The sequence below is a fragment of the Bos grunniens genome, chromosome 22 (assembly GCF_055505025.1).
Source record: "Bos grunniens cultivar Pamir isolate PY7600 chromosome 22, Bosgru_T2T1.0, whole genome shotgun sequence".
NCBI classification, from domain to species: Eukaryota; Metazoa; Chordata; class Mammalia; order Artiodactyla; family Bovidae; genus Bos; species Bos grunniens.
This window is the reverse complement of record NC_141186.1, coordinates 56,420,574-56,433,788: the sequence shown is the minus strand read 5'-3', so window position 1 is coordinate 56,433,788 and position 13,215 is coordinate 56,420,574. Positions and strand designations below refer to the sequence as shown.

Here is a 13,215-nt window from a genome sequence, read left to right as displayed (position 1 = left end):
GGACAAGAAAGAGGAAGGGCATTCCAGGCAGTAGAAAAAACACAAGTTAAAAACACAGAGGGGTGCTCGCTTCGGCAGCACATATACTAAAATTGGAACGATACAGAGAAGATTAGCATGGCCCCTGCACAAGGATGACACGCAAATTCGTGAAGCGTTCCATATTAAAAAAAAAAAAAAAAAACACAGAGGGGTAAATCAAGCAGTAAGTAAAATTCAGTTTTTCCAAACTAACAACGCACCGTGTTGTAAGTCGTAATATTTTCCACAGTATTTTTTCTTTGTGGAATGGAATGGGGATTATAACAAAATTCATGTATTCTTTCTTTCTAAATTGCACGTTTGTTAACTATTTTGCTATAAACTGCCCAAATGGGAATAGCCCATCATTAACAAATAATAATCTGACAGGTTCTCTCTTTACACAAGTTATGGTTGTTTTAGCTATTGTTTGCCTTTAAAGCAAGGAGACAGAAAAATCTACTTGCAAAAAGTTTAGTAAATAACATCTTCAGTTGCTGGATTTACTATGGCAGTTCGGGCCCCTTGAATGTTATTTCTGTCTTGCACGAAGAAATTTCTTTTGGGAATCCCCAAATACACAACAATACAAAAACCATATTTTATCTACCTAAGAACTGCTTAAGTACCTTATGGAGTTATTTGCAAAGGTTCCAGCCACTGTCAATACAAACAACCCTGAAAGTAGTATACTTTATCCAGTAGTAAGATGTTAACTGATATTGATGACAAAATAATTTTGAACACCTAATCGTATTTAATACCATAACTAACTCATTGTGATGGCTAATTTAAAGAGTAGCCAACCATGCCAAATTAACATATTTATTTTCATGAAATGGACATGGCTCTTTTAAATACGCTAAATTAAGGTTGCCCCCTTTTACATCAGCAACGTTTGGGATCTGTGATTATTTTTCCCTGTAAAACCCATGCCTTGTGTCACCTGCAGTGAATACACGGCAAGGGAGGGGGAGACAAGCCGAGGGAGAAGAGAAGGGGAGGACTATAGTGTACCTGCTAAGTACCAAACAACAACGTAACTGTTGTTGGCTGTTTTGCTAAGAACACCCAGCAAGACTATGTATTTTAAATATGTAAACGCTATAAAATCACGTTCTTAGAATGGTCTTCAACGTGCTTCCTGTGCTCGTCCCCACTTTCTCTCTCCAGACATCTCACATGACTTTCAACTTCACTCCGAAGCTCTGCTCACACTTCTGTTCCTTCAGGAAAGCCTTCTCTGTCAGCCCTCCATGACCCGCTTCTCCACCCTGCTGATTCCTCCTCATACACTGTCATTTCCTTGTCTGTATCCCCTTCATCAAAACATAAGCTTCTTAGGGCAAGAACTCTGGCACCTGCTAGGCCAAGTATTTATTAAATATCCATGTTTACTGAATGAATGACTTAAAAATATAAGGCAAACTTCAAAAGTTTCTAAGACATTCTGGACTTCCTTCTTTCTTCCTCAACCATCTCCCTTACTCTTAAACTCCCTGATTTTTCCACTTAATTCTTCTTGTTCTCATATTTCACTTTGTGATTATTAATTTTATTAATTATTTGTCAATTACTTACCTCCCACTTATGACTCTCTATAATTTAACATTTTCCAATAAAATGCTTCTTGTAAAAATTCAGAAAATATGGTAAAATATAAAGAAAATTTGTGAATAATATCACCATACAGAGGGAACCACTAATAGTGTTTGATAAATTTTCATTTGGGCTTTTTATTTTTAATTCTGCTAATGATTTATAAATGCTTAACTGTTGTAACCACTATTATCAATTTATCCTTTTTTTTACTATGAATGTATATACTATGTACTTATAAAAGTACACAGTATTATATGCATACTAGCTTGCTTTGTTCTTAACCCAACTAATATCATACCATCACATTATTTGAAACTTCCTTTTCTGTGGTCTGAATGTTGATGTCCCCCCAAAATTCTCAGGTTGAAATCCTAAAACCCAGTGTGATTGTTTGAGGAAGTAGGGCATTTGAGATACGCTACAGTCAGCAGGTGGGACCAGTGCTCTTATAAGACAGACCCCACTCTCTCTAGTTCCTTCCAAGGTGAGGATACGACGAGAAGTCTGAGGCCCAGATGAGGGTCCTTACCCAGCCACACAGGCACACAGATCTCGAATGTCTAGCATATGAACTGTGTGAAATAAACCCTGGTGTCTATATACTTCTCAGTCTGTGGTACGTGGTTATAGTAACTCAAATAAGCTAAGCTATCTGTTTTTAAAAATTCAATTTCCTTAGAAAATTCTGACAGCACATATGGATCTCCACTATTTAATTCCTATACAGTATTTCACAGTATAGATGGAAGAATTTATTTGTGCATTTTCTTGATAACCATTTAGATTATTTCCACATTTCTGCAAGTCCAAACATATAGGCCTACTCAGGCCTGCTGCTGGATGTGTGATTTTTTTTTTTCCCCTCCAGGTGAGACATTAAGATAAGATCCTAACTATTGAAGGTCCATCCCAAACTCATTTTTTTGGCAGCCACTCCCGTTCACTTAAGTTCACTGTCATTTCTGCTTCTGCGTAGCTCACAGTGATGGTTCTTATGCTTTTATATTTTGTGTGTTGATGTTGTATTGTTATATAGTTTTTTATGCATTAAGGTTGCCTTTCATCAAATTAAAAATAAGGACCTTGGAGGATTACATCTCATCTTTTCTGTATCCCAATTGCATAGTACCCTATACACAGTAGACTGTATTATGCATAGTAGCCTTTGACTGTGTGGATCACAACAAACCGTGGAAAATTCTTAAAGAAATGGGAATACCAGACCACCTGACCTGTCTCTTGAGAAATCTGTATGCAGGTCAAGAAGCAACAGTTAGAACCGGACATGCAACAACAGACTGGTTCCAAATCAGGAAAGGAGTACGTCAAGGCTGTATATGTCACCCTGCTTATTGAACTTATATGCAGAGAACATCATGGGAAATGCTGGGCTGGATGAAGCACAAGCTGGAATCAAGATTGCTGGGAGAAATATCAACCACCTCAGATATGCAGTTGATACCACCCTTATGGCAGAAAGAGAAGAAGAATTAAAGAGCCTCTTGAGAAAGTGAAAGAGGAAAGTGAAAACGTTGGCTTAAAACTCAACATTCAGAAAACGAAGATCATGGCATCTGGTCCCATCACTTCATGGCAAATAGATGGGAAAACAGTGGAAGCAGTGGCAGACTTTACTTTTTTGGGATCCAAAATCGTTGCAGATGGTGACTGCAGCCATGAAACTGAAAGATGCTTGCTCCTTGAAAGAAAAGCTATGACCAACCTAGACAGCATATTAAAAAGCAGAGATATTACTTTGCCAACAAAGGTCCATCTAGTCCAAGCTATGGTTTTTCCAGTAATCATGTATGGATGTGAGAGTTGGACTATAAAGAAAGCTGAGCACCGAAGAATTGATGCTTTTGAACTGTGGTGTTGGGGAAGACTCTTGAGAGTCCCTTGGACTGCAAGGAGATCCAACGACTCCATCTGAAAGGAAATCAGTCCTGAATATTCATTGGAAGGACTGATGCTGAAGCTGAAACTCCAATACTTTGGCCACCTGATGGGAAGATCTGACTCATTGGAAAAGACCCTGATGCTGGGAAAGATTGAAGGCGGGAAGAGAGGGGGATGACAGAGGATGAGATGGTTGGATGGCATCCCTGACTCAATGGACATGAAGTTGAGTAAACTGAGGGAGGTAGTGAAGGACGGGAAAGCCTGGCGTGCTGCAGTTCATGGAGTTGCAAAGAGTCAGACATGACTGAGCGACTGAACTGAAGTGAACACGGAAGACATTCAATAAATATTTGTCAAATGCCCTGAAAACTTTAAAACAATACATGGTCTTATCTGATAGGCTTACTTTATTTCTTTATTCCAAAATAAAACATTAGACAGGTTAATACTGCTTTAGATTTCATCTTCTCCATTTGTAGATATGAACCTCATAAAGGACAAACCACCTTACTCAAGTCTAAAATATTCCATCTCTGGTTTCTTTTTTCCCACCTGTCTTATAAAGAGAAACATTATGTGGCAGTATTCCTACTTCAAGAAGTGATACTAGGGAGAGTGACCTCACCAAAATGGCAGACTAGGAAATACTGGCCTCCCTCCCTCACAGAGACAATGAGTTAACAACAGACAGACAAGAAGTGACAGCACCTGGGCCACTGTAAACGCAACACTAGGCTTCAACGAAAGGGGTAGGAAAACCGTGGTGTTTGGCATTCTGCACTCATGCCACTTTCCCTGCAGAGCACAGTGTGGAGCAACCAGAAGAAAACGGTCACGCCTGGACTCTTCCCTCGGAAACACAAACCAAACAGACCACATGTCCAATTCTGGCTTGTCTGAGAACCATCTAAGGGACTGGCTTCGGCCTTGGATAACTCTGAGCACTAAGAGAACTAGGAACCAGAGCTGCAAGACACTGTAAGCAAGATGCAAAGGCACCTTGGAGCTGCAGTTCTGCAGGCAAACCCCAGGGGGAGTTGAGATTAGACAAAGGCTTGAGAGGCTGGGATAGGTGATTTTTTCCAAATTTTTTCAAGTGCCTCGGCAAAAAACGACAAAGCATATAAACAAGCAGGCAGGGCCCAATTAAAGGAACAAAATTAAGCTCCAGAAACAGACTCTAAAGAAACAGATCTATGAGCTGACTGACAAAGAATTTTAAATAACTGTTGTAACAGTCATTTCAATATGTGGTATTGGAAAAACTGGACAGTCACATGCAAAAGAATAAGACCACTAAGCCAAAATGGATGAACGACTTGAGCATAAAGCCTGAAACCATAAAACACCTAGAAGAAAACCTAAGTAGTAAGCTCCTTGACATTAGACTTGGCAATGATTTCTTGGATTTGACGCCAAGATCAAAAGCACCAAAAGTAAAAATAAACAAATGAGAATACATCAAACTAATAAGCTTCTGGAAAGCAAAGGAAGCCATCAACAAAATGAAAAGGCAGCCTAGCGAATGGGAGAAATATCTGCAAGTCATACACCTGAAAAGGGGGTAATACCCAAGATATATAAAGAATGCACGCACCTTAACAAAAAGTCAAGCTGATGAAAAAATGGGCAGAGGATGTGAACTGCTGCTGCTGCTGCTGCTGAGTCACTTCAGTCGTGTCCAACTCTGTGCGACCCCATAGACGGCAGCCCACCAGGCTCCCCCATCTCTGGGATTCTCCAGGCAATAACACTGGAGTGGGTTGCCATTTCCTTCTCCAAGGCATGAAAGTGAAAAGTGAAAGTGAAGTCGCTCAGTTGTGTCCGACTCTTAGCGACCCCATGGACTGCAGCCTACCAGGCTCCCCCGTCCATGGGATTTTTCAGGCAAGAGTACTGGAGTGGGGTGCCAGTGCCTTCTCCGAATGTGAACTGACATTTCTCCAAAGATGACAAAAGACAGCCAGCAAGCTTATGAGTAGATGCTCAACGTTACTAATCATCAGGGAAATGCAATCAAAACCATAATGAGATACTGCCTCATACCTGAAAGGATGGCTACTATCAAAACCAAACCAAACCCAGAAAACAAGTGTTAATTCACAACAGCTAAGAGGTAAAAGAAAACCAAAGATCTAACAGATAAATGAATCAACAAAATGTGGTCTATACACACAAGGGAATATTATTCAGTCTTAAAAAGGAAGGAAATCCTGTCACGTGCTGCAAGATGGATGAACCTTGAGGACATTATGCTTCGTGAAATAAGCCAGTGAGAAAAAGACAAACACTGTATGATTCCGCTTACATGAGGTATCTAGAGTAGTCGGATTCAAACAGAAGGTAGAATGGTGGTTACCAGTGGCAGAGGGGAAGGAAGGAAGGAAGAGTTTTGAAAATGGGTAGAGAGCTTCTCATTTGCGAGATGAAATGGTTTGGAGATCTATTTCACAACAAAGTGAATATAATTACCACTACTAACTTGCGCATTTGAACAGTAAATCTTTTTAAAATTTGGGCCACACTGAGTGGCATGATCTCAATGCTCCAGCCAGAGACTGAATCCATGCCTCTTGCAGTGGGAATGCAGAGTCTTAACCACTTGACTGCCAAGGAAGTCTCTTAAAATAGTATATTTTGTTACACGCTTTTCCCCACATTGTTAAAAAACTGACATGAGCTGTATTTCTGTCTATTTCCAAATATGCTCCTTGATTCAGCACTTTTGTTTCTTTAAGCCTCTCTCCTTTTCTTGCATTTAGGCATGAATATCAACCAACAGATGTCTCTTTTTTTTTTTTTTTTCCTCAGAAAAATAGAATATCCTCTAAATAAAAGAACATTCTCTCCAGACAGAAATGAAGAGTTTTGACAGTGACACATCACTGCAAGGCTTTAAAGATCTAGTACCAAAAAAAAAAAAGACTTACTGCCAAGAATCCTTATAAATGGACAAGCAGCTACTCCTTTCTGATTTGTTCTTTATAATATTTTATTACTCATATTCACACGATGTTAAAAAAGAATTCTTTAAAACATAACTTCTTAGTCTTCATCTAAATTCTATTTCTCATAGGTGGCCTTTTGTAAAGGACAATAATTACATTAAAAATAACTACAACTCTAAATGAAATAATTATATCCTGAAGTTTTGGTCTCTCAAGTGGGGCCCCCACACAATTGTTTACATTGCCCAGAGCATGCTGAACACGAACGCTATCACAAGTCAGACAGACAAAGGAGCAACTCCTCCCTCACAGGCCACACAAACATCTCTAGCAGTGAAAAATGACAACACTCGTGAAAAGAAAAGATCCAAAGACCACATATGTACGGACAACAAAGCAAACAAGAAGAGAAGGTTGCTGGGGATTCTTACGTCTTCCTGGTGAGAGGCCTGTCTTGGCGTTATGAAATGTCATTCTTTATCCTCAGCAATACCACGTGCCTTAATGTCTAAGCTATCTGATAGTATTGTATTATATATATTATATTATAACCTACCTCATATTAGCACAGATTTAACAGTTTTCTTTTGTTAGTGCTCACATTTTTTTCTGCTTTTACTTCCATCTTGCTATTTGTTGTAAATCTGTCCTGTGTGTTCTTTATTCTTTTATTCTTCTTTTCTACGAATCAAGCATTTTTCTATTTCATTTAACCTTGTCTATTAGTTTTAATGCATTTTTGTGTTATTCTGTCAGTGGTGCCGTGAATTACAGGGTTACAGGCTACCTTAAGCACCTTCCAAACAACCCTCCCCCGAGTCCTTCTTGCTACTGTTGTATATTTTATTTCTACTATGTTTTAAGCCACACGGCAGTCATATTATCATTTTAAAGTTCTATCTTTAACCAACGTAAGGAAATATACATGAAGGCTGTACACAGAATGAACAAAATTAAGTAATACTATTCCAGCTAAACTGGTATTTGCTGAAATCCCCTACAGATTCGTGTCACCTGGCAGCCAGGGACTCAGGAAGTGTGCTGTTAGTGTACAAAGTCACAGGCACTGTGTATCTAACTGGCCCTCCATGGAATTCACAGCCTCCAGCCTCAGCAGCGTGGAGCTTTTAGAACACTAGAGGAACCCTGATGTAGCTCTAAGACACACAGGTACACTGAATAGGGACCTCAACTCTTTCTCTTACTGAGCCTGACATTATCATTTTATCTCATCCTTTCCTCCTACTGGAATGTTTCCAAAAACGCTATAGAACAAATTACTACATTGGACAAAAACGTCTGTTAACTAAACTATTAAGATCTTTTAACTTTGCTGTGTTGCAATCACACACAATTACCATTTTTATAGGCTAAAACTGCTTACCTATTGGCAACTGCATATGGCTTAAAGCAATACTTAGCGTAATAAGTATAAGATATCTAGATTAAGGAAATCAAACTTACATTATATTAAGTGTAATCTAGGCTACACTTAATCTAGATTTCCTTCACCCAAATCAGGATTTGGAAAACTAAGCTTTAATGTCTAAATTCAAACGTTAAAAAGATTATCCTGTCTATGACACTCCAGACCAATGAAAGGAGAACGAAGCTCATGTTTAGCTCTTTAGTAACAAGAATCCAAGACAGAAGATAACTGCAAAATTGCTACAAGAGTGCTATTTTTTTTTTAGCGGCTACAGGAAGAAACAAATGGATCCTAGTCTTTCCTACTGTACATGAGTGGCCCCCTAGGTTTCAAAAGGCTCTGTATGCGCTGAAAAACAGACTAACCTGGATTACAACCAGTGGAAATGAAATTTTCGGTGATTTCTACTTTGAGGGCAAAGAAGACTTTAGAAGGCAAGTCTGTATCAAAGTCCCTCACATTTCTATTGTAATAAAAGCTTCCTTACAGAGGAATCAATGGACTAAACATATTTATCTTGGCTTTCTAATAAAATTGAAATAATAAAAGGCATACAACCAGAAAGGCACAGCAAACTTGAGAGGAGAAAGCAGTAGATAAGGATGCCAATAAAACTCTCTGGGAGGTGAAGAACGATAGTCCAGTAATAGAGGACAGCTGTGGGGTTTCCTCCAGTCGCGTAAGTACTTGGTAGGGGAGTGGGTGGTGTGAAGCAATCAATAAGAAGCAAGCCTATTTATGCCAAAAGTATAGAAAAGTCAGGATTTAGAAGTATCAGGGGTTACTCTAAGGACAAGGGCACTGGGTTGAGTCTGAAAACAGAAGGACTGGATATGAGTATTTATAGTGAGCACTTAGCTCAGCAGCTCATTCTCCTAAGGCACAGGAAGGTGATCAGTCCAGGGGTTTATTTTCTGGGGAACACTGAAACAAGGGACGAGAAACTGAGAGACTCTAAACTCTGAGGGATGGAATGAGGTACCACTCTAAGGACAGAAGGATTACACTGATAAATGAGAATTTCAGTCCTCTTCCTCCTAGTGTTACAGCAAAAAAGGCAGCCAGGCCGATGACCACCACCACCATCCATCCACCAGCTAAGGCTAAAGTCTGAATAATTCGTCTGGAAAAGCTAACTGCAGAGCTGAAGAAAAGGGGTCTTCAGTAAAATGAGTCTCTGCCTAATTACTCTATACTAAAAGCTATCATTTACAAGCTTTCACAAAGGAGAGCTTCCCACCACAGCATTTTAATGCCTCCCTCAAATATGAAGAGAGTGTCATGGATGACCAGACACTTGAGAAAACCCTGTAACCAAAAAGACAGAGACTAAAACACCCAAGAAAAAAGAAAAACGGAAGGACTCTGAAGAGACACAGACAATATAGGAAGAAAAAGAATCCTCAGAAACAAAAGAAAACAAAACCTTTACTAAAGGAATAGGATATTATACAAAAGTATTCATAGAAGAAAAAAAGGCCTTAGAAACTTTAAAACATGATAGAAACAAAATATTTTAAGGGAAGTATCGGAAAATAAGGAAACTTCCCAGGAATGAGGATAAAAGACAGAGGCAGGAAACGAAACAGAAGACCCGACCTGTGACTAAGAAGTGTAGGGGTTGGGGGATAAGATGCACAGTGCAGATGAGCCACAACTACATGCAGTGACACGGAGCAAGCTCAGAAAACACAGCTGCATAAAAAGCAACTCACAGAAGACGTGCTGCTGCTGCTCAGTTGCTCAGCGCGTATGACACTTTGTGCTCCCATGGCCTGCAGTCCTTCACTGCCTCCCTGAGTCCACTCAGACTCATGTCCATTGAGTCGGGGATGCCATCCAACCATCTCGTCCTCTGTCGTCCCCTTCTCCTCCTGCCTCCAATCTTTCCCAACATCAGGGTCTTTTCCAGTGAGTCAGCTCTTCGCATCAGGTGGCCAAAGTACTGGAGCTTCAGCTTCAGCATCAGTCCTTCCAGTGAATATTTAGGGTTGATTTCCTTTAGGATTGACTGGTTTGATATCCTTGCAGTCCAAGGGACTCTCAAGAGTCTTCTCCAACACCACAGTTCAAAAGCATCAATTCTTCGGCACTCAGCTTTCTTTATGGTCCAATTCTCACATCCATACATGACTACTGGAAAAATCATAGCTTTGACTAGATGGACCTTTGTCAGCAAAGTGATGTCTCTGCTTTTTAATACACTGACTAGGTTTGTCATAGCTTTCCTTCCAAGGAGCAAATGTCTTCTAATTTTACATAAGCTATAATATACCATTTTATAAAGCCCCAAAACAAATACAACTAAACAATGTCACATACATCACTTCAGACTCTGAGAACCTGAAAGATGGCAGCACATGAGTCTATGAAAACTCCTTCACAAAAAATGTACAAGAATTCCTTGGTTAAGGATTCAGTGGTAAGGACTCCACGCTGTCACTACCAAGGGCCTGGGTTCGATTCCTGGTTGGGGAACTGAAATCTCATAAGCCGCACAGAGTGGACAAAAAAAAAAAAAAAGGTCAAATCACAGATTTGCAAGCAAGTAGAATGTTTTATACTTCTGTGTTGAAAAGCAGAAGTCTGTGACTTTTAAATTCTTGGTTTCAACAATTCTCTGAAGGACTAAAAACATTAACACATACTGAAATAGTATTAATTTTTTAAACATCATTTGTTCCTATAGCTTATTGTTGGCCTAAAGTCACAATTCAGTCTTCCTTTGTCAGAATGCTTTTCAATGCTTCCAGCTGTGATTTCAAAAATGGTACTAGGACAATGCTGAATTGTGAAGCCACAGACAGTGAATGATAAGAGATGCAAAGTAACAGGAAGAAAAAAAATCACAAGGGTACAAAAAGGAGAGAGAGAAAAGACAGTATCTATAGAAAAATATATATCTAAAATGTTCAAATTACACAAAAAAGAATGGTCTCTGTTATTTTTCATACTGAACATATGATTCTGTGATTTATCAGTATACACGTCTATGTGGGTCTTGTGTCCATGGTTCCTAGATCATGGCTCCCAAGACTCTTGGAATTCCTCAAGGGTAAAGCAGTGGGGAGTGCCTTGTTATAATACTTGGTATTTTGTCCTCAGTTCCTGAAATAGTTTCAGAGTATAAAAGTAAAATGGGTGTCTTATTATTGATAATCCCTTGCAACTACATCTGAATTTCTGCTAACGAGGTGACTTTATAAGGGCCTAGGTAACCCATGCTTGGCGGGCGGCTAGTTGCCAGGGGAACCAAGCCGTGTGATAAGAGGGCTGGAACTTTCAGTCCAACTCATCCCACCCAACCCAACCCCCACCCCTGGGAAAGAAAGAGGGACTAGAGATTACACTCAGTCACCAGAGGCCAAGTAAATAATCCAGCTGCCTGGGTAATGAAACTTCCATAAAAATCCCTGAGGACTGGGTCCGGAGAGCTTCCAGGTTGGTGAACACACGGAGGTGCTGGGAGAAAGCAGGGAAGCTCTGATGTCTGCCCTCACACCTTTCCCTTTGCACCTCTTCCATCCACCTGTTTCTGAGTTATATCCTTTAGCAATAAAGCTGTAGTGTCATAAGTAAAATAATTTCCCAAGTTCTCTGGGTCGTTCTGCTTAATAGTAAATTAATCATTCCCGAGGAGCGGCTTATGGAAGGTGCTCTAGCCGGCTGGTCAGAAGCACAGCAGACAACTGGACTTGGGGCTGGCAGTAAAGGGCGACGGGAGGCAGCCTCACGGGACTGAGCCCTTAACCTGTGGGATCTGACGTTATCCTCACACAGCGTCAGAACTGCTTTCAACTGGAAGACACCCAGCTAGTGTTGCAGAGGACTGTGTGGAAGGAAGAAAAATCCCAGACCTTTAGTGACCAAAAATGAAGTGTTTTGTGTGAATAATAAAAGAGAGACACAAGAATAATTTTTCCTTTATACAACACTGATGTCTTTTGCAAAGATTTTTCTGCCAGTTTTGATGGTAGTTAATTTTTTTAAACCTCATTTTTAGGTGAATCCCACTAAAAGAGTAAAAAAATAACTGCCCATTAAAGTTAGTCTAGATGTGACAATGTGTGACTCATCTAAATTGAGGAAACTGATTTATTCAATTGATTTTATTCAGTAAAACTACAAATCTTCATAATGATGAAAGCAGGACGTAAAAGTCAAGCTTGTCTTGATTTCTGTACCAATCTACAAACCAATCTGTATCCTAATGCAACAGAAGATAAGGACACAGAACTATAAGCAGAAAACAAGGAATACATATCACATACTAGTAGGTAACCCAAGGCAGGTAATTTACACTGCAGCCTAAATTCCCCTAAGCTCTAATCGGATCATAAACCTTTATTTCCATTCTCACGAAGCTGAACTTCTGACAATTAGAAGACAGACTGAATTCTATCTTTATGCAAAGAAACTTAAGCAAGGTCACCTTACACCTACGGCCCTCTGGGCAAACATTCTTAGGAAGAATACATTAATCTCACACATATTTATCTGCTTAAACTTAATTTGATTCTATATTCAGTGCAACTCATCACAAATCATGTAAAGACAATGTATGATAACCAAAGAATATGGAAAACACGGAAGAAAGCTTAACAAAGAACTATTTCAAGTCCTAACAAACACACTTACAGTAACAAAATGGGGTAGATTATTTTCTTCAGCTGTTTTGTATTCTTGTAGCAGACAACAGTGCCACAGAGTAGAAAACTTAGACCCTGTTCTTTTGCCTAGAAGAATGTACAGTTGTGACCTGAGCCATCTACAGTGACTGAGAACAACCTACTGTTGTGGGAAAGGCTGTGATGAGCTTCGGCCAGTAGCAGGGCTGAAGATATTCCATGCGATGCTAAAGTGGTTCTTTCTATGTGCATCTGCATTGCTCCTCAACAGGAGACTTGCTCCCTAAGACTGTGTATGTTCTAATGTTCTAATCTCTATGTCAAAAAAGTCCCAGAAATCATTTTCCACAGAGCATCTTCATATGGAAGGTTATATCAGTCTTTAGTTCCTCTGAAGCACTAGTCCACGATTAAACTTCTTACGAAGAAATGCTCAGAAACAGATCAGAATTAGGGTTCTCTTTCACCCTTATGGCCGTGCATTCATTTCGTGACTTTTCATTTCTAAAAGAAAAGTGCTGCTGAGATGGAAATCATCTCAATAAATGCGTGGCCAGTCATTACAAAAAAAAAGTCTCAATTCTGGTGAATTCAGCATCACTTCTAGAGTCATTGGTGCAGAACGGCTTTTGCCTCTGCGTTAACAATGAGAGAGAACAGGGTATTACATGAACCAGGAGAGAAG

At 39.7% G+C, this 13,215-nt stretch overlaps 1 protein-coding gene and 1 non-coding gene across 19 annotated transcripts in view; one reads left to right on the top strand and one right to left on the bottom strand.

Annotated features, from left to right (window-relative positions):
- Positions 1-13,215, bottom strand: part of TMCC1 (transmembrane and coiled-coil domain family 1) — a 156,697-nt gene that overhangs the window by 85,776 nt on the left and 57,706 nt on the right. The window contains exon 1 of one of the 18 annotated variants that reach the window (XM_086368597.1): positions 9,618-10,038. The exons of the other annotated variants lie outside the window; for them this stretch is intronic. Within the exon in view, the coding sequence (XP_086224723.1) occupies positions 9,618-9,749 (132 nt within the window). The 5' untranslated portion in view covers positions 9,750-10,038. Of the gene's footprint in view, positions 1-9,617; positions 10,039-13,215 lie in introns of those variants that run through there. 18 annotated transcript variants of the gene reach the window in all.
- LOC147348683 (U6 spliceosomal RNA) lies at positions 63-169 on the top strand. The gene has a single exon (XR_015152014.1). It is a non-coding gene; the product is annotated as a U6 spliceosomal RNA (small nuclear RNA).